Source organism: Moschus berezovskii, chromosome 4 (assembly GCF_049115385.1).
Source record: "Moschus berezovskii isolate FMDL1 chromosome 4, NW_MosBer_1.0, whole genome shotgun sequence".
Taxonomy (NCBI): domain Eukaryota; kingdom Metazoa; phylum Chordata; class Mammalia; order Artiodactyla; family Moschidae; genus Moschus; species Moschus berezovskii.
The window spans coordinates 71145258-71168429 of NC_142463.1; the positions used below are offsets into that span (position 1 = coordinate 71145258).

The window sequence follows — 23172 nt, forward strand, 5'->3', positions numbered from 1 at the left end:
GCAGTTAAGAAACAACAGTTAAAACCAGACAGAGCACAACGGACTGGTTCAAAATTGGGAAAGGATATATACTGTCACCTTGCTTATTTAACTTATATACAGAGTACATCATGTGAAATGCCAGGCTGGATGAAGCACAAGCTGAAATCAAGATTACCAGGAAAAATATCAACAACCTCAGATATGCAGATGTCACCATCCTTACGCAGAAAGTGAAGAGGAACTACAGAGCCTCTTGATGAAGGTGAAAGAGGAGAGTGAAAAAGTTGGCTTAAAACTCAACATTCCAAAAATGAAGATAGTGGCATCTGGTCCTATCACTTCATGGCAAATAGATAGGGAAACAGTGGAAACAGTGATAGGCTTTATTTTGGGGGGGCTCCAAAATCACTGCAGATGGTATATTCAGCCATGAAATTAAAGATGCTTGCTTCTTGGAAGAAAAGTCATGACAAACTTAGACAGCATATTAAAAAGCAGCGACATTACTTTGCCAACAAAGGTCTGTCTAGTCGAAGCTATGATTTTTCCAGTAGTCATGTATGAATGTGAGAGCTGGACTATAAAGAAACCTGAGTGCCTAAGAATTGATGTTTTTGAACTGTGGTGTTGGAGAAGACTCTTGAGAGTCCCTTTGACAGCAAGGAGATCCAACCAGTCCATCCTAAAGGAAATCAGTCCTGAATATTCATTGGAAGGTCTGATGCTGAAGCTGAAACTCCAATACTTTGGCCACCTGATGCGAAGAACTGACTCATTAGAACAGACCCTGATGCTGGGAAAGATTGAAGGCAGTAGGAGAAGGGGACAACAGAGGATGAGATGGTTGGATGGCATCACCGACTCAATGGACATGAGTATGAGCAAGCTCCGGAAGTTGGTGAAGGACAGGGAAGCCTGGCGTGCTGCAGACCATGTAGTCACAAAGAGTTCGACACTACTGAGTGACTGAACAACAGTAACAGTGGAGAAACACAATTTCTGATTCCTGCGCTGCTCTTATTTACCAAGATATGAGATCCTGCGCAAGCCACTGAACTTTTATTGCATGTCGGACAGGGAGGCCTGGCGTGTTGTAATTCATGGGGTCGCGGAGAGTCGGACACGACTGAGCGACTGAACTGAACTGAACTGAACCATGTGTCAAACACCATGCTAGGCTATTACATACAATATCTTATATAACCCTCATAATGAATCTAGAAGTAGAAGTAGTACCTAATTAAGGCTAAGAAAAGGATGTTAAAATAATCTAGCCCAAGATTACAGAACTCAGTGTAGAACTGGGTTGAAAAAACAAGCCTATATGACTCAAAAGTTATCTCCAAGGTTTCAAGTTACATTTCAGTCTGAGACTTAATACAAGAGTAAGATAGACTTTTAAAAAAATTTTTCAATAAGGCTAAATAGATAATACCATATGCTATTTCCTGTAAAAGCTATGACTTACTGTCCTGTCCTTGACTTCCAAAAACACCCCACCCAATATAAGCCACTGCCAATGGAAACACGTTTATCCCTAAGGCAGTAGAAGTGACTGAGTACCTCTATTTTTGAGCTTATAATAAGAGAAGTGTAACAATCCCTCAGTTCTGTGACAAATAAAAGTACTGCATAAACTTCCAAAGACACTGTATATCATAATTATGATTTGTGTGTGCATGTAGCCTTGCCACATAGCACGGGGGACCTTAGTTCAATCAGGGATCAAACCCACCAGAGAAGTCCCATAAAGTAAGATTTCTATATCAACACTTTAATCAGTCCTCCTTGGCTGGGAAAATATTATTCTTCATTAAATACATACATATAAGATTTAAAAGTAGATACAAGATTTAGTAGAATATTATGGTCCAAATGTAGGTAAGACAAAATTTGATTTAGTGGCAGGATATTTACTATGTGTTATTTTCAACATATTTAATATTTTAAAGTACAAACTAAATCTAAATCTTATTTAGATTATGCTTAGGAGAAAAATACCCAATATCCACTTACTAAAAAACAAGGATGATTTTTAAATTCTCCAACTTTAATACTTATATAGCTTACCTGCATAAGCAGCAATCCAACTATGAAAGCACTTCCTTGACAGTAACCAACCTCACGATCCACTAAAGAATATGCCTAAAAAGTAAAAAGTGTTGTTCAAAATACTTTATCATGACATAGCATACCTTCCTTCTCTAAAAGCCTAAAAATAGTGAGAAGGTGGGTTAAAGACCATTTATTTTTTAGAGAAGCTCTTGCTTGCTTTGCTGTAGATGCTATCCTACCCTACATGATTTACTACATAAAATTTTCTTTTGATGATTTACGAATTAGGAACTGTCAGTTCTTAAGGACAAGAAAATAAAGGAATCTGTACTCAGGGAAGTGGCAAAGCGTAAAAATCATTAAAAATATGTAGCTGATAGAGTAAAATTTGAGTAGGATGACAGTAAAGCATTGAAAAAATTGATATGGTTTAACAAGAAATCATAATTTCACAGGGGTAGCTAAAAGGGAAAGGAATTATGCAAAGGGAAAAGACAATATTGAAGAAAAAATTACAATGCCACACACTTTCAAGGGTGAGGGACTCTTAGTAATGCTGGCCATGGCAAACAGAAAATTTGCTCCCAGATTGTGAAACTCATAGAAGGTGAATTACTCATTTTCATGAAGGGTCTTCTCTATGGTATGTATAGTCATTTATAGGTTATTTGACTTCAACTAATACCAAGCAATGTAAGGAATTTTCCAAGAGTTCTCCAAATCAGACAGCAACCTAAACATCAGAATTAAAGTCAAAATTATGCTAAAATCATATTGATTGCCGAAGCAACTGATTACTACATCAGTTCATACTTCATTATGAAAAATGTTTAATTTCAACATAAGAATTTATTTCACCCCCCAAAAAATGAATAAATAGAACTTACCTTCATTACATTAAACAAAACTTCCTGTCCAAGGCTATCTTTTTCCTTAAAAAAATTGTGTTCAGGATAAGTTCTAGCAATGTCCCTTCGGATCAATTTTTCACAAGGTGATGTCATTTTCAGCAGTTCTGAATACTGATCCTTAATTGGCATACTTTGTGCACTGCACAAAAGTTGCCAAACTATTGCTCTAAAATGATGGGGTATCCCTTTACGAACAAGTTCCTAAAAAATAAAAATAAAAATGTTTAAATGAATTATTTAGGCTTCCTACCTTGAAAGCCACGGGGTTTGGAAGCTGGAGTGGAGTAGATGACTTTTTAAAAAAAAAACCTTTTTTTTTTCTTTCTCAAAATTTAATTCACAAAGCTACTTTTATAATAAGACTAGGGAACTTTTTAACCAAAGCTAAGATTTGGTAAGATACTGATATATTGTGTTCTGATCAGAGGATCAACAATGCTGTGGATAAATTCCTGTCATTTCACTCAGAGTATGGCCTCTCAAGGTATTAAGGAACTGATAATCTGCAGAGCTGTGAATGACAGATAGCATGGTAACCATGATCTTTCAAAGGGCTGTTTTATGCTTTAAAAAAAAAAAAGTAAAATAATGATAACTGAAGGATTTTGGATGTCACCACTTCATTTCTGAATCTATAGCTCTACTGTTGCTGCTGCTGCTAAGTCACGTCAGTCGTGTCCGACTCTGTGTGACCCCATAGACGGAAGCCCACCAGGCTCCCCCGTCCCTGGGATTCTCCAGGCAAGAACACTGGAGTGGGCTGCCATTTCCTTCTCCAATGTGTGAAAGTGAAGTCGCTCAGTCGTGTCCGACCCTTAGCGACCCCACGGACTGCAGCCTACCAGGCTCCTCCATCCATGGGATTTTCTAGGGAAGAGTACTGGAGTGGCTTGCCATTGCCTTCTCCGTTAGGAGACTTTTATAATAGCTGATAGCTGATAACTGCAAATCAAAACTTCTACTGGCACAATTGAAAACCTATAAAGCAGATCTCTTCATCATAGCACCTGGGAAGTATGGGATAAGAGGAAGAACTTCAGCAAAGAACATGAATACCTTAACTTGTTTCTCCTTCTTTTTGCGCACATCTTCCCATTCATTAACAATTCTTCCCCAAAGAATCCAAGAGTCTTCTTCAAGGTGACTGAGGTTGCTAGAGGCTGATGAACTTGATACCAGAGAGGAGCCACTGTTCCTTCTTGATCCATTTACAGATCTTAAAGACTTACTATCTGTCTCTAACAATCTAAAATATAATTAAAAATTGTTCAAGATCTCACAGTGACACTAGATGACAATATCAGAGGAAACACACTGACTAAAACCACCCACCCAGCCCAGGCACCACAGTAACTATTTGCATGAGACCACAGGAGGTCTTGGTAAGGAACATGGAACTAATAAGCCACCACCAAATGGAAGAGTTCAGGAAAGGCCAAAAGGAAACACCACCTGTCCTAACACCTCCCAGGATCCTTCTCGCTGACATCCATCTTGCCTGAGCAATGGGTGTGCCACCAAGGAAGGACTCTGAGAGTTATTGTCCAGAAACAACCCAGAAACTAATCTCATCACCACAAAACCTGAGACTGCAAGCCACATAGCAGAGCAGTCCTCCTGGGCTCCCTTACCGTCCTGTTCTCGCCCAGGTGCCCCTTCCCAATAAAGTATCTTGCTGTGTCAGTATATGTACCTCCTTGGACAATCCATTTCCGAGTGTTAGACAAAAGCCCACTCTCAGGCCCTGGCAGGGGTCCCCCTTCCTGCAACAACATGATGATACTTAAGGGCTTCACTACAGCAATTTAGCCATAGTTTTAAAATATATGTAATTTAAAAATATTTGGTTGGCATCTACAAAATTAACTGCTGTGTTTTTTTTCTACTAAGAATAGCAATTTAAAAATTTGATAAAGTAAATTATGTTAAATATTTTAGTGCTATTAGTCCCATCATAATTTCCCTTTATCTCCACTAAAAATTCAAATTAGAAGAAATCTTCTGGGGAGAAATTCATTGGGAAGGCTTCAGGGAAAAAGAAACTGCACTTGGAAGACGTATTAACTAATTTTATGGAAGAACTAATCTTAACATGTTTAAAATGTGTCTAGGACTAAAAAAGTAAGGCAGACACACAAATTAATCAAATCGTTTGACTCTTTCAATTTTGCTTCACCCAGGCATAACTGATCTGCCCAAACAAAGAGTGTTTTGTCTGGCTCATGCAATGTTTGTGTAAAAAAAAAAAGAACACTTACTAAAACTAAAATTAGATTTCATTTGTTTATATACACATACATTTGTATGTGTGTGCATGTGTGTGTGTGTGTTAGTTGCTCAGTCATGTCCAACTCTTTTGTGACCTGATGGACTTCAGTTCACCAGGCTTAGGCATGGGATTTTCCAGGCAAAAATATTGGAGTGGGTTGCCATTTCCTTCTCCAACATACATTTGTATTTTCAATTCTGGATCTCTTAAAAAACTATATAGGCAAAACTATATAGGCAAAACTAGCCTATATTCCAGAAATAACAGGGTATAGCAGGGTTGAAGTTTTGCCCTTTAAATGAGAAAGGACTTTAATCCACTAACTCTCCATAAACCCTATCTCCCAGAAACTCAGGCCAGCTAACACCTGTCATTTATCACTGGACTTGCACTTTTAAATTGAGACCTCTTCACTGTTAAGGCCCTGTTTAAGGTCTCTTCCTTATCTGTAGAAAGACAGGTTAAGATAATTTCAGAGATCCATTCCATAACTCAATACAACATCAAATCCATTACTTCTTTCACATGTACACAGGCTATCAAAAAAAAAAAGGGCTGGAAAATGTGGTGCTATCATTATTAAGATGTAAATTACATGCCATGCAAATAAGGGTCCTAAAACATCTATTTAACATGGATACTATTTACTTCCAATAACTCCTTCAGAAAATCATCTGTTTAGACAAAAAATGCTCCCAATATTAATTTATGATGTATAAAAACTAATAAAGAAACATGAGGTAAATTATATTTAGCAGATTATAAAAAATCCTTTGCAAGCCACATTTATATCTTACTCATCTTTATATCCCTTTATATTGTCTTTGTATCTAGCTCAAAACAAAACACACTGAAAACTGACAGAACTGAAATAAAACTCAAATCCCCATATTAAACAAAAAAACAACTTCAAATACGAGATGATCAAACTCAATAACACAATAATATAAACTAAAAATCTTTCCTTATTCATGGCATAATTTAATACATTTTTTTCATGGTAACAGTAAATGAAATAAAATGTCCCAAATAATGCCAGAAATAGAAAAATGATTAAAACAGCCAAATTCAGGGTCAATTATTTGCTGCAAATAGTCTATCAGAAAAAAACTAATTAATGATAATGCTTTGCTTTAAATACTGTTTTTCCACAGATATTATTTTAATAAGTCCAGATTATAACAAGTGTATGTATACAAGTAATTTTTTGTATGCTTCTCAATCTCAAGATTTATAAATGGAATACAGAGACAAACTTTACAGAAATAACCTGAATCTAAGTTCATATCACTTATTATTCATTGAATGCTTGCTAACTTCCCTTGTGGCTCAGCTGGTAAAGAATCCGCAGGAGGACCTGGGTTCGATCCCTGGGTTGGGAAGATCCCCTGGAGAAGGGAAAGGCTACCCACTCCAGTATTCTGGCCTGGAGAATTCCATGGACTGTATAGTCCATGGGGTCACAAAGAGTCTGACACAACTGAATGACTCACTTTTTTGGGATTCCCTGGTGGCTCAGATGGTAAAGCATCTGCCTGCAATGCGGGAGACCCGGGTTTGATCCCTGGGTCAGGAATATCACCTGGAGAAGGAAATGGCAACCCACTCCAGTACTCTTGCCTAGAAAATTCCACGGATGGAGAACCCTGGTGGGCTACAGTCTATGGGGTCACAAAGAGTCAGACACGACTGAGTGACTTCATTTCACTATATGACAAATAATTAAACTCCACCACTACCATTAATAAAGACATGCAATTAAAAAGGAAATACTGGTGTTTCCTAAGCTAAACAGAAATCTGAGATATAATGAAAGCATAGATGAAAAAGTACCTAAAAAGAAGGGTTTTTTGTTTTTTAATAGAAAGTTCTCAGAGATCTCCACGTTATAACTTTTAGTATAAGCAGGAAAACCAAATGAATTCATGGGTGGATTAGAGAAAAGAGTTAAGCAGTTCATCTTCAGAGGACAATGCAATAAGTAATATAAATATACAAAACTTTGAAAAACATTACAAATGAAATATTCCAAGTACAGACTTTACATTATTTAAATATATTGTCCCTGCCTTAATTCACATAATACCAAAAAAAAAAAAAAAAGATTCAAAATGGACAATAGACTTGAATATAAAAGCTGAAACTATAAGACATCTTGAATAAAACAGGAAAAAGTCTGCACAACCTTGGAATAGGCAAAATTTGTTAATGAGACACAAACATTAACCATAAAACAAAAAAATTGATTAAAAAATACTAAATTGCATTTCAATTTTTAAAAGCTCTACTTTTAAGAAAATGAAAAGGTAAGCCACAAACTGAAAAAAAAAAGATCAACATATGCATCTGACAAAAGATTGGTATCCAGAATACATGAAGAACACTTACAACTGATAATTAAGAAGGCAAACAACACATTTTTAAAAATGAGTAAGAGATTTAAACTGAACCTTCCAAAACAAAATAGTCAAGTGGCTAATAAACAACTGAAAAACATTCAACATCCTTAGTTACCAAAGAAACCCAAGTTAAAACACTATGTACACAATCAGCATGGCTACAGTTTTAAAGACTGGCTATACTAAGTGCTGCCAAAGATGAGACCAATTGTGACTTTAATATATCCATGTCAGTAGTATGTAAGAGTTCAACCACTATGAAGACTATTTAGCAATTCTTTATAAAGTTGAACACATTTTTATATGACAGCAAGAAAAATGAAAACCTACATCCACAAAAAGACTTACAATTTAAAGTTCAGAAAAGCTTTATTCATAATAGCCGAAGTCCAGAAACAACCCCTATATTCAGAAAAATAAATGATCAAATTGTGATACATTCATTCACTGCAATATCACTCAGATACAAACTGCTGCTGATACATAACATTAATCTTATAAACATTAGGTGAAAGAAGTGAAGTACAGTGTTACTTGCTCAGTCCTGTCCAACTCTTTGCAACCCCACGGACTGTATGGAGCCCACGAGGTGAAAGAACCCTGATGCAAAAGAGTACACACTACTTGATTCCACTTACAAGAAGTTAAAGAACACGAATACTACAGAAAAAAAGCCTTTCTAAATATGACACCAAAAGCACAAGTAAAATAAAGAATATATTTAAACTGGACTCATCAAAATTTTAGATATTCTGTACCTCACTGGATGCCATTAAGAAAGTGAAAAGAAAACTCATAGAATGGGAAAAAATATTTGCAACCCATGAGATTTCTATCTAGAATATATAAATAACCCTTACAACTCAATACTAAAAAGATAAACCAAGTAAAAAATGGGCACAGAATAAGAATAGATAATTCTCTACAAATATATATAATTGACCAATAAACACACAGAAAGATGCTCAACGTCACTAATGATTAGGGAAACGCCAATCCAAACATAACAACATACTACTTCACAGTACGGCATTATAGTACAGCTATAATGAAAAAGACAAATGACAAGTGTTGGTGAAGATATGGAGACACAGGAACCCTCAGACACAGTGATGGGAATATAAAATGGTAAAATCTCTTCAGAAAAAAGGCCTGGCAATTTCTTACATGGTTAAACATAGACTTACCATACAAACCAGCCATTCCACTCCCAGGTATATATTCAAGAGAAATGAAAATCTATGTCCACACAAAACCTACATAACAAGTGTTCATGGCAGTATTATTCATAATAGCCAGAGTGGAAACAATCCAAATATCCATCAAGTACTGGATGGATAAACACACTAGTATATCCATAAGGTGTAATATTATTCAGTCTTGAAAAAAAATGAAGCAGAGATACAGGTTACAATATGGATGCTGGAACATGGAACCTTGAAAACATGCTAAGTGAAAGAAGCCAGTCACAAGAGGAAACATACTATATGACTCAGTTTATATTCAATACCTAGAATTCAGAAAGTAGATTAGTTGTTGCTGAGGACTGGAGTGGGAGTAAGGAGAACAAGGAGGGATGGACAGTTGCTGCTAGTGGATATAGTTTCTTTGGGGGGTGATGAAAATGATCTAAAAATGATTATGGTGATGACTGCAAAACTATGTAAATACATTAAAAAATTACTGAATTACACATTTCATATGGGTGAACTGCATAGTATATGAATTATAGCCTCACCAAAAAGAATAAGCAAAATATATCCAAGGCAATAAAAATCAGAAGAAAAGTTTCTGGTGGTGGAGTTGCCAAAAAGGGCACAAATGAATTTTCTAAGATGAAAAAAACTGTCTACATCTTAAAGGGTGTGTGGGTTATACATAGGTGTATATATCTGTTAGGTGTTTATATCTGTTAAAGCTCAAACTGTACACTCAAGAACTGTGCATTTCTCTCTTGCAAATTATACATCAACCAACTTAGAGCCAGACATTCTAGAATGTGAAGTCAAGTGGGTCTTAGGAAGCATCACTATGAACAAAGCTAGGGGAGATGATGGAATTCCAGCTGAGCTATTTCAAATCCTAAAAGATGATGCTGTGAAAGTGTTGCACTTTGAAAATTTGGAAAACTAAGCAACGGCCACAGGACTGGAAAAGGTCAGTTTTCATTTCAATCCCAAAGAAAGGCAATGCCAAAGAATGCTCAAACTACCACACAATTAATTTGGAAAACTAAGCAACGGCCACAGGACTGGAAAAGGTCAGTTTTCATTTCAATCCCAAAGAAAGGCAATGCCAAAGAATGCTCAAACTACCACACAATTAATTTGGAAAACTAAGCAACGGCCACAGGACTGGAAAAGGTCAGTTTTCATTTCAATCCCAAAGAAAGGCAATGCCAAAGAATGCTCAAACTACCAAACAATTGCACTCATCTCACATGCTAGCAAAGTAATGCTGAAAATTCTCCAAGGTAGACTTCAACAGTATGTGAATCATGAACTTCCAGATGTTCAAGTTGGATTTAGAAAAGGCAGAGGAACCAGAGATCAAATCGCCAACATCTGTTGGATCATCAAAAAAGCAAGGGAGTTGCAGAAAAATACCTACTTCTGCTTTACTGATTAAGTCAAAGCCTTTGACTGTGTGACCACAACAAACTGTGGAAAATTCTTCAAGAGATGGGAATACCAGACCACCTGACCTGCCTCTTGAGAAACCTGTATGCAGGTCAGGAAGCAACGGTTAGAACTGGACATGGAACAACAGCCTGGTTCCAAATCGGGAAAGGAGTACATCAAGGCTGTATGTTGTCACCCTGCTTATTTAACTGATATGCAGAGTACATCATGAGAAATGCTAGGCTGGAAGAAGCACAAGCTGAAATCAAGATTGTCGGGAGAAATATCAATAACCTCAGATATGCAAATGACACCACCCTTATGGCAGAAAGTGAAGAGGAACTCAAAAGCCTCTTGATGAAAGTGAAAGAGGAGAGTGAAAAAGTTGGCTTGAAGCTCAACATTCAGAAAACTAAGATCATGGCATCCAGTACCATCACTTCATGGGAAATAGATGGGGAAACAGTGGAAACAGTGGCAGACTTTTATTTTCTTGGGTTCCAAAATCACTGCATATGGTGACTGCAGCCATGAAATTAAAAGTTGCTTGCTCCTTGGGAGAAAAGTATGATCAACCTAGACAGCATATTAAAAAGCAGAGACATTACTTTGCCAACAAACGTCCATCTAGTCGAAGCTATGGTTTTTCCAGTAGTCACGTATGGATGTGAGAGTTGTAGGATAAAGAAAGCTGAGTGCTGAAGAATTGATGCTTTTGACCTGTTGTGTTGGAGAAGACTCTTGAGAGTCCCTTGGACAGCAAGGAGACCCAACCAGTCCATCCTAAAGGAAAGCAGTCCTGAATATTCATTGAAAGGACAGATGCTGAAGCGGAAACTCCAATACTTTGGTCACCTGATGTGAAGAACTGACTCATTAGAAAAGACCCTGATGCTGGGAAAGATTGAAGGTGGGAGGAGAAGGGGATGACAGAGGATGAGATGGTTGGATGGCATCACCAATTCTATTGACATAAGTTTGAGTAAACTCCGGGAGTTGGTGATGGACACGGAGGCCTAGCATGCTGCAGTCCATGGGGTCCCAAAGAGTCAGACATGACTAAGCAACTGAACTGAACTGAATGGTGGCTCAGAAGGTAAAGAATCCATCTGCAGTGCAGAAGACCGGGGTTAGATCCCTGAGTTGGCAAGATCCCCTGGAGAAGGGAATGGCTACTCACTCCAGTATTCATGTCTGGAAAATTCCATGGACAGAGGAGCCTGGCAGGCTACAGTCCTTGGGGATGCAAAGAATCAGACAGTACTGAGCAACTAACACTTTCACTTTTCACTTTCATAAAAATTTATTAAAAATATTATCTCTGGTTAATGACATTAGGGATAGTAGGAATTAGGTGAGAAACTACTGCTTTATATTACTGAAAGCCCTTCAGAACTTTTTTTAAAACCATGATTATAATACGATCACAAAAACCGTGCCTATTTTTGATATATTAAGTGTATCTATTTCGTAAACAAAGGAAGGTATAAACACTACTTTCTCTTTTTTCAAATTTGTCATTCTATCAAAATTTAGAATTTTCCAAGTAAAAACTTTAGAATTTTTTTTCAATGCTATGGATATAATGAAGTCCTTCTGTCTGAGAGAATGTGACCATTTTCCAGAAGTAATACTTGAGCTGATACTATCAAGTCTCTCTCCACTAGCTACTAAATCATGGTACGTAGGAAAAGAATTTACATACTTGTTAAGAATATGTAGACTTTACAGAACGTATAGTTCAAATCATACATTTCTATTTATTTTTGCTAAAAGCAGTGATTCCTTTTTTAAGCACCCCAGGAATAGACAGGTTGCAACCTAGTTTCAATTAAAATACTCTTGACATGGTAGTAAAGGCACACTGCCTGAAAATGTGAGCAGTTTTCAAAGACTATGTAGCCTGGCACCTGAGAAAGTGCTAATACAGCATTACTCAGAGGTCTGTGGGCTAGTGAGAAGTCTATTCAAAAGTTATTCATTTACCTTCCTCTTCCCAGAGCACAAGGGTTCACTGCTTTGCAAGGATTTACTGGGAAAAAAAAAGAAAGGAAACTACCTTCCCAACCCATCATAATTTACTTATAACTAAAACAAGAAGAAATCCATTGAATTAAAGGAGAAATATACTGACCTGGTAGGAACACTATATGTAATAATCAAAGGCATTCTCCATAGGTAGGTGTGGCCTGCTTCTATACAATAATTGAGAGACCTAAATTTATTCATCCTCCTACAATGCTGCGAGATTAAGGCATCAGAGCATGGATCTCTACTGACTGGGGAATAAATATATAATCCGCAGTCTTCCACCTAAACAACTCCAACTTTCTCTACCTCCAGCTCTAAGGGTAGCATTCAAAGTAGCTACAGTTCCACATTATCTGAGGTGGGGGTGCCAAAGCCCATTGTCAGTTGGACTTCCAATACTATTAAGGATGGAAAATGTCTAAGATTCTTTAACTGCAGAAGCTTAGGATACTTGGGAGAGAGAAAGCATTTCCAATTCCAGTTCTCTAAAGTGAGAACAAGGGTATATGCCAACAAAGAGAATAACTGGGTCTTTAGGTCTTATTTTAGAGATTATCTTCACCATATTCTTGCTACTGAGAACTGAACCTTCATCTCACCAAAGGGCCACCTACCTGAGGAAAATGGCACATTGTGCACTTCGTGACGGGCATATGAGAAAAAAAAAGTAACTTGTGTACAATGCATATATTTGATAAACATGAAAGAGAAAATAATCCTCTACAATACTATGAAAAATACAAAGGAAGAGAAAAAAAAGGGTTTTCTTTTGGGTTTTTGGAGTTTGAAGTACTTGGGAGACTATGTATGTAGATAAATAGTACAGCCGTTGAAAAGTCTACAGTTGGAAATTTGGCAATTATTTGACAAACTTTCTTAATATCCTGTTGTACTCAGTATAATGCTTTTCCATGGATACCAGAAATAAGAGAGCAGGATACAAAAATAACAGGTCAACATGCCATCTGGGAATGTGTAAACTGTTAAGATAATTTATAAAGAGCTAAGGAAGGAGCTAAGAAAGCTAAGGAAAAATACTGCTATATAAGAAAAACACTTGAAAATCTAAATACACTGGCACTTCATTGCAGAGGGAGCAACTTTTCAAACATAGGGTTCAAATACTCTTGTAACCTTACACCAAACAAACAGGATATGAAAGTACAGGGAGAAAGACAGCAGCCTGCAGTCTAAAACCAGGCTGTTGCAAATCAATAGCAACAGAATACATATGACTCACAGAGGAGTCACACCCATCCCCATCTACATCATCAAGCACATACATGCCTTAGAACAACAGAAGCAAGAAGGGAGAATTAAGAAAAGACAAGGAATTAGCACAAGAAGCAGCAACTCAGAGACAACTCAGAAGGGAGGAGTCTAAATTACAAGAATCTCTCCAGTTCTGAAAGCACAGGGGGGTTTTCTTTGGCTTTTGTTTCTTTAAGATAAGGTCTCAGAAAAGGTGAATGCATGAGTCTTGCAGGCCATTCTCAAATATTCTGATCAGAAACTGACGGTTTAGTGATTGATTTATACAGATATTCCAGACTGAAGCTAAGTTGCAACAGAAAGAGTAGTACAATGAATTTTTAATTAATCCCATCATCAAATTCCTCAGGAAACCAGACAACTGATTAAAAATTTAAAACAAATCTCCTATGAAAAGAAAAAGAATAAGAGGTTCGAGTGAAGATCTAAAGAACTCTATGATTAAAAATACATGTTTTTAACACAAAGACTTGAAACAAAACTTGTTTTGTTCAGAAGCTTTTTACCACTTCCTTAAATGTGCATGGCTGTTTACAGAGAGTACCCTTAGGAAACTGGGGTAATGCTGTGGTGGTAAAATTATAAATGTAAAAGATCACCAAGATCAGCACTGTCCAACAGAAATATAATGCCAGCCCCTTATATAAGTTTAAACATTCTAATAGCCAAGTTTAAAGTATAAAATAATAGCTGCAATTTAAATCTAATAATTTACTTTATCAAACACAGTCAAAACATTACATATTTTTACTACAAATCATAAATTTTTTAATTGACGATCTCTTGTTTTTTTTTCCAATCAGCTCTTCAAAATCTGGAGTATGTTTTACTTTTACAGCTCATCACAATTTAGACCAGTCACATTTCAGGTGCTCAACTGTCACATACGGCTGATGGCTTCCATATTTGACAGTGTAGACTTAGATGTTACATAAAATATATTTACTTTAATTTAGAAGAACCTTTTCCATTTTCCTGTCCTCATATTTCACCCCCCAAATCTGCTAAAAAGTAAAATCTGATTCTAAGTAACAGGATGTAAAAGGAAACAAACATGGTTGCAATGCCAAATTTTTAAACCACACAAATAATGGCCCGTTCAAAATTTAAATTAGCATTATTCCCCTCCTTAATTAAAATTCACTGCTATTATACTTGAACCTTACCTTCCTGAATTCATCTCTGCCAAAAAGTCTTTGTAATTTTAAAATGAAAAACACATTTAACATAGAAAAAAAACAGCTATCCCATTTCAACCTCAAGGCTATCAATAATTAACTTTCATCAAACAGATCTGTATTGAACCATTTCTTCACATCTTACTGGGATTGCCACATGCACTGATTTTAAAAAGTGATTACTGTAGTAAAACCATGGGAGAGAAAAATAGCTTCTTTATAGGACTTGATATTTTTATGTTTCTTCAATTTTAACTTTCTAAAATACTATTTTTTATACTTTCTAAATCAAAAGTAGTTAAACAACTTAACAGTTTCATCTACATGTGGGGAAGAGAAGAAAAAATCCTAAATAAAAGCACCTTCCCTGTTACAAGTACTAGCTGCATCTCCTAATTTTTACTTTAAATACATAACTTACATACCTAGGTTACAAACCACAGAAGTGGTCACAGAGAATTTAACCTATTATTCTTGCAGTTTTTCCTTACGTAATACACTGGTGGAAAGAAGAGCAGAAGAGAGGAAGGAGAGCTAGATTTTAATGTTTGTCATTTTATCTTTTATTAAAGCCAGAAAGATGTGTTTTTCCACCAGGATTGTTTTCCTAAGGCAAAACAAACAATAGAATGCTGCATTTACCCAGTCTCTACACATCAATCCTTCTCGTGGATTCTGAGTTTTACCAATTTTTTTTTCTAAAAGAGATTAAAAACGTGAATTTGAGTAATTCTACACACAAACAAATGGTGAAAATCTTGTGCTCCCTTTATTTTCTCAAAGTCTTATTTGTCAAAAATCTCTTTTCTAGACATCTTTAAACAACTCTCACAATTATCATTTGTTAACACATATGCCAAGTACATCTAGAACTCTGGAATAAATTGCAAATTACTTGGGGAAAAGTTCATCTATACACACATCACTTGCAATAATTTTTAAAAATTTATTTATTTATAACTGTGTTAGGTCTTCGTTGCTGCACCTGGGCTTTCTCTGGTTGCTGGGAGCAGGTGTTGCTCTCCAGTTGCAGTGCATGGGTTTCTCACTGTAATGGATTTAACTTATATGCAGAGTACATCATGAAAAACGCTGGACTGGAAGAAGCACAAGCTGGAATCAAGATTGCCGGGAGAAGTATCAATAACCTCAGATATGCAGATGACACCACCCTTATTGCAGAAAGTAAAGAGGAACTAAAGAGCCTCGTGGTGAAAGTGAAAGAGGAGAGTGAAAAAGTTGACTTAAAGCTCAACATTCAGAAAACTAAGATCATGGCATCTGGTCCCATCACATATGGCAAATAGATGGGGAAACAATGCAAACATTGACAGACTTTATTTTGGGGGGATCCAAAATCACTGCAGATGGTGACTGCAGCCATGAAACTAAAAGATGCTTGCTCCTTGGAAGAAAATCTATGACCAACCTAGACTGCAAATCTATGACCAACCTAGACCAACCTATTAAAAACAAAGGCATTACTTTGACAAAGTCTGTCTAGTCAACGGTATGGTTTTTCCAGTAGTCATGTATGGATGTGAGAGTTGGACTATAAAGAAAGCTGAGCACTGAAGAATTGATGTTGTTAAACTGTGGTGTTGGAGAAGATTCTTGAGAGTCCCTTGGACTGCAAGGAGATCCAACCAGTCCATCCTAATCAGTCCTGAATATTCACTGGAAGGACTGATGCTGAAGCTGAAACTCCAATACTTTGGACACCTGATACAAAGAACTGACTCATCGGAAAAGACCCTGATGCTGGGAAAGATTGAAGGCAGGAGGAGAAGGGGACAACAGAGGATGAGATGGTTGGATGGCATCACTGACTCGATGGACATGGGTTTGAGTAAACTCCGGGAGTTGGTGATGGACAGGGAGGCCTGGCATGCTGCAGTCCATGGGGTCACAGAGTTGGACATGACTGAGCAACTGAACTGTTGAGGAGCACAGGCTCTAGGGTGCTCAGGCTTCAGTAGTTGTGGCACATGGGCTTAGGTGCCCCATGTGGAATCTCCCAAACCAGGGATCAACAATTTTTAATATAGTATTTTCTATATTGGTGGTGGTGGTGGTGCAGTCGCTCAGCTGTGTCTGACTCTTGCAACCCTGTGGACTGTATGTAGCCATGCTCCTCTGTCCATAGGACTATCCAAGCAAGAATACTGGAGTGGTTTGCCATTTCCTCCAGGGGATCTTCCCAACCCAAGATCAAACCCGCATCTGCAGCAATGCAGAAGAATTCTTTACTGCTGAGCCACCAGAAAAGCCCTGCTCATTTATGACCCTCTTTCAAATTCATCTTATTCAAGAAACTGCCAAACCACATATTAAAACTCTCTCTTCCTGAAACCTCAACCAAAAGACTTTGCTCTAAATCTTTCAAATATAATAAGCAAAGGGGCACAAAGTTAAAATCAACACACACATAAAACCGACATGAAGTTATCATCATGTGGTACACCAAGCTTTCCATCTTACCCATCAAATGCTGATAGCCAAAGAAATCCCTTTTAAAAGCACTTTCTAGGAAATGATCATCAGAAGAGAGCAATTTCTATTGCCAGGTTTGTATAAGCTAACATTAGGTCTTCTTCTTGTGGTTCACATGGACCAGGTTCAAAATCTCTGGCTCATAAATTCTCTTTCCAGGGAATTGCTCTCATGCCTTTATTTTCTAAGTCCGTACCAACAGGAAGAGACCAAACCTAAGTACAAGTCATTTTAAAACAAAAATATCACTATCTCAGCAATAATTTTAAAGCTGAGCAGAGTTAAAATTCAGAATACATTTACATATAGTATTAACTTCTAAATCTAACTATCAAATAATATGTCTATTTTTCTAACCTTATTCAAGCTTCTTTTTCCAGCCAAAGGAAAATGTAAAACTCTCTTAAAAGAAAAAAAATTACTTCATTATGGCCATGATAGAGTAACAGATAAGAGATTTATTTACTCCCTCCCAATAAACAACCAAAAATACTGGACAAGATATATCAACTATATGAGAACAATGTTTCTTTTTTTAAAAGACTCTGGACAACAGGCAACAATGGACAGTTATTACTGAAACTCAGGAGGTAAGTGAAGTAAGTCCTATGATTGCCATCTTACCTGTCTTGAGAGAGTTTCCAAATCCTGGCTTGGGCAGGGAAAATCAACAGAACCTAGTAAACTTTCTCAACTGAATAGACTGAGTGACTGAACTGAACTGAAAATGATGTTGATAAAAATGTTAGAACTACCAGAAAAGGCCATTCAAAGGTATTAAGTCTCTATTTCTGTATGATCAAAACTTAAGTAGAGACATACAAACACCATTCAGCTCCACCTTCTAGAGATGAAAAATGGGAGAGATGAAAAACACACTGGACAGGATGCATGGCAAATCAGACATGGCAGATCACAATGCACAGAACCTGAATACAAAGCAATAAAAATTTTCCAAAAAATGAACACAATATTAATGAGCTATGGAACAACTTCAAGTGGTCTAATATCTGTGTACTTAGTCACTGAGGAGGAGGAAAGAAAAGAATAAAAATAATTTGAAGAAATGATTGAAAAGTTCTCAAATTTGAGGAAAATTCTAAGTCTACCAGAAATTCAACAAAACTCACAAGAAATAGGAAGAAAACTACAATAAGGCACTTTAGAATCAAATTACTTAAAACCAGGAATAAAGAAAAAAAATCTTAAAAGGAGACAGAAGGGAAAAAAGACACATTATACACACAGAAACAAAGATAAGGATTGCATCCGATTTCCTGATGTAAACAATGCAAAAGTGATGTCAATGACACATTATTACAGTACTAAAGGAAAAAAAACAAAAAACCCTGTCAACCTAGAGTCTTTTACTCAGAGAAAATATTTTTAAAAATCAAAGGCAAAATGGAGACTCAGACATATAGGAGCATCCCACACTACATGAAACATTCAAGGAAGTCCTCTGTGCAGAAGGAAAATTCTACAGTTCAAAATCTGGAGCTAAAAACAAACAACCAAAAAACACCAGAACAGGAAGCTATATAGGCAAAAATAAATTTATATACAAAAATATAAATTTTTTCCTTTATTTCCTTATTTTTTCCTTATCAATCTCATTTAAAAGGTAAGTGACTCATCCCAGTACACCAGCCCCGAGCATCCAATACAATAATGTAAAGTAATTAGCCTCCAATTAAACAAATTAAAAATAAATAAAATAAAATTCATCCCCTAAAAAAACAACAACAACAAAAAAAGTAAGTGACTGTTGAAGTGAAAATAACAATGTAGCATGGGGTTCAAAACATACACAAAAGTGGCTTTCCCTGGTGATCCAGTGGTTAAGAATCTGCCCTGCAACAGAGGGGACACCAGATCAAACCCTGGTCTAGAAAGATACCACATGCTTCAGGGCAACTAAGCCTGTGCCTCACAACTACTGAGCCCACACCTTATAGCCTGCACACTCCCATCATTAAACACACATGCCCTAGAGCCTGTGCTCCAAAACAAGAGTGAGTGAGTGTAAGTGATAGCTGCTCAGTCATGTCCAACTCTTTCCAACCCCATTGACTATATATAGCCTGCCAGGCTCCTCTGTCCATGGAATTCTCCAGGCAAGAATACGGGAGTGGGTTTTCATTTCCTTCGCCAAAACAAGAGAAGCCACTGCAATGAGAAGCCCACGCACCACAAGAGAGTACCCTCTGCTTGCCACAACTAAAGAAAGCGTGCATGCAACAATGAAGACCCAGTGCAGTAAAAAACTTAAAAATAAATAATTTTTAACAAAAAAAATATATGAAAGCAAAACGCATGACAAAACTAGCACAAAGGACCAGAGAGGAGAAATGGAAATGTACCATTCTCAGTTTTTATACTACATGTGAAGTGGTATGAGATCTCTTGAAGGTATGGTATGTAAGTTAGTTAAGGATATACACTATGACTCCTAAAGCAACCAGCAAAATAATAGTTTGGAAAACTCAGCAGTGGCCACAGGACTGGAAAAGGTCAGTCTTCATTCCAATCCCAAAGAAAGGCAATGCCAAAGAATGCTCAAACTACCGCACAATTGCACTCATCTCACACGCTAGTAAAGTCATGCTCAAAATTCTCCAAGCCAGGCTTCAGCAGTATGTGAACCGTGAACTTCCAGATGTTCAAGCAGGTTTTAGAAAAGGCAGAGGCACCAGAGATCAAATGGCCAACATCCGCTGGATCATGGAGAAAGCAAGAGAGTTTCAGAAAAACATCTATTTCTGCTTCATTGACTGTGCCAAAGCCTTTGACTGTGTGGATCACAATAAACTGTGGAACATTCTGAAAGAGATGGGAATCCCAGACCACCTGACCTGCCTCTTGAGAAACCTGTATGCAGGTCAGGAAGCAACAGTCAGAACTGGACATGGAACAACAAACTGGTTCCAAATAGGAAAAGGAGGGCGTCAAGGTTGTATATTGTCACCCTGCTTATTTAACTTATATGCAGAGTACATCATGAGGAACGCTGGGCTGGAAGAAGCACAAGCTGGAATCAAGATTGCTGGGAGAAATATCAATAACCTCAGATATGCAGATGACACTACCCTTATGGCAGAAAGTGAAGAGGAACTCAAAAGCCTCTTGATGAAAGTGAAAGAGGCGAGTGAAAAGGTTGGCTTGAAGCTCAACATTCAGAAAACGAAGATCATGGCATCTGGTCCCATCACTTCATGGGAAATAGATGGAAAAACAGTGGAAACAGTGTCAGACTTTATTTTTTTTTGCTCCAAAATCACTGCAGATGCTGATTGCAGCCATGAAATTAAAAGACACATACTCCTTGGAAGGAAAGTTATGACCCACCTTGATAGTATATTAAAAAGCAGAGACATTACTTTGCCAACCAAGGTCCATCTAGTCAAGGCTATGGTTTTTCCCGTGGTCATGTATGGATGTGAGAGTTGGACTGTGAAGAAAGCTGAGCGCCGAAGAATTGATGCTTTTGAACTGTGGTGTTGGAGAAGACTCTTGAAAGTCGCTTGGACTACAAGGAGATCCAACCAGTCCATTCTAAAGGAGATCAATCCTGGGTGTTCATTGGAAGGACTGATGCTAAAGCTGAAACTCCAATACTTTGGCCACTTCATGAGACAGGTTGACTCATTAGAAAAGACTCTGATGCTGGGAAAGGTTGGGGGCGGGAGAAGGGGACGACAGAGAATGAGATGGCTGGATGGCATCACCGACTCTGTGAACATGAGTTTGAGTGAACTCCGGAAGTTGGTGATTGACAGGGAGGCCTGGTGTGCTGTGATTCATGGGATCGTGGAGAGTCGGACACAACTGAGCGACTGAACTGAACTGAACTAAAGATAAAACAGAATCATAAACAATATGTCATTCAGTCAAAAGGCAGAAATACTAAGATAAAGAACAGTAAAAATAAGATGACAAACATAAACATAACCATATCAATAATTACATTAAATGTAAATGATCTATTTTACTCAAAATCTGGAAAACACTGTGTTCAGTAAAAGAAGCTAGTCACAAAGGACTACCAATGAAATGGCCAGAATAAGCAAATCCATGGCAACAGCAGATTAGTGGTACCAGGAAGGAGGGTGCAAAGGGGAGACTAATGGATACAAGGTTTCTTTTGGGAGTCCTAAAAACATTCTGAAATTGGATAATGGTAATGTTTACACAAGGAGAAGGCAATGGCAAGCCACTCCAGTACTCTTGCCTAGAAAATCCCATGGATGGAGGAGCCTGGTTGGCTGTAGTCCGTGGGGTCGCCAAGGTTCGGACACGACTGAGCGACTTCACTTTCACTTTTCACTTTCACACATTGGAGAAGGAAATGGCAACCCACTCCAGTGTTCTTGCCTGGAGAATCCCAGGGACGGGGGAGCCTGGTGGGCTTCCGTCTATGGGGTCGCACAGAGTCGGACATGACTGACGTGACTTAGCAGCAGCAGCAATGTTTACACAACTCTGTGAGTATACTGCTGCTGCTGCTGCTAAGTCACGTCAGTCGTGTCCGACTCTGTGCGACCCCATAGACGGGCAGCCCACCAGGCTCCCCCGTCCCTGGGACTCTCCAGGAAAGAAAGAACACTGGAGTGGGTGGCCATTTCCTTCTCCAATGCAGGAAAGTGAAAGTGAAGTCACTCAGTCGTGTCCGACTCTGTGCGACCCCATAGATGGGCAGCCCACCAGGCTCCCCCATCCCTGGGATTCTCCAGGCAAGAACACTGGAATGGGTTGCCATTTCATTCTCCAATGCAGGAAAGTGAAAGTGAAGTCGCTCAGTCGTATCCGACTCTTCACGACCCCATGGACTGCAGCCCACTAGGCTCCTCCGTCCATGGGATTTTCCAGGCAAGAGTACTGGAGTGGGGTATACTAAAAACTACTAAATTGTACACTTTAAAAGGGTGGATTTTTATGGTAAGTGAATAATTAAAAGCACAAGAACAATGCAATAAAAATATTGGCAAAGGGTTCTGAAACAATAATAAGCATAAACTTTCTTAGACCCAGCCCTGCAAGAAGATTCTATTCCCAATTTCACTCCATAAGGAGTGAGTATATGATTTGCTTGGCCAATAAAATGTAAGTTGAAGTTATGTATATCACTCCCTAGAAGATGTTTTAAGATATATTTCCTATATATCCACTTCCCATTTGACATGAGTCTGGTTTATCCTGCAGAGAGGCTGGTCACTGGTCCAGAAATTAAGAAGTATGCAATAAAAATGTACTCAGCCTAAAGTTTGAGATGAACATAAATGTAAGCAAGAAATAAAATTATGTCACAGTTGTTTTAAAAGTGATCTAACTATCATAATTAAAAGGTAAAGACTGTCAGACTATTTTAAAAAGCAAGAGCCACTATATTTGTCTAACTGAACAACTGTAAAGATAAAAACAGAATAAAAGTAAAAAACAGAAAAATATATAAACTTCTAATACTATTCAAAAGTTACAATGACTATATGAGATAAAATAGATTTCTAAAGCAAACAATATTACTAGAAATAATGAAGGCATTTTGACAACAGGATGTAACAATTCTAAATGTTTATATATACAACGATATAACTTCATATTATATGAAACAAAGACTGATAAAATTTAAAGAGAAATAAATCACAATTGTAGTTGGAGGTTTCAATACCCTTCTCTCAATATCTGATACAACAAGTAAACAGAAAATCAGAAAAGATACTTGAAACACCATCAATCAATTTGAACCAATTAACATTTATAGAATATGCCACCAAATAACAGCTGAATATACAATCTTTCCAAGTGCACATAAAACATGTATCAAAACAGACTATGCTCAGAAATATAAAACTTAAAGGGATCCTGCAAAAGCAGAGCTTCAGGAGAAATGTATAGCATAAAACACTTAAATGAGAAAAGTGGAAAGATCACAAAAATATTACAAGGACATAAGACATTACA

At 37.5% G+C, this 23172-nt stretch overlaps 1 protein-coding gene across 6 annotated transcripts in view; it reads right to left on the reverse strand.

Annotated features, from left to right (window-relative positions):
• Positions 1-23172, reverse strand: part of EVI5 (ecotropic viral integration site 5) — a 245418-nt gene that overhangs the window by 158198 nt on the left and 64048 nt on the right. For all 6 annotated transcript variants that reach the window (XM_055403208.2, XM_055403206.2, XM_055403207.2 and 3 more), the window contains exons 3-5: positions 4005-4194; positions 2925-3149; positions 2053-2127 (exon numbers count right to left, since the gene is read on the reverse strand). In XM_055403208.2, the coding sequence (XP_055259183.1) occupies positions 2053-2127; positions 2925-3149; positions 4005-4194 (490 nt within the window). The remainder of the gene's footprint in view (positions 1-2052; positions 2128-2924; positions 3150-4004; positions 4195-23172) is intronic.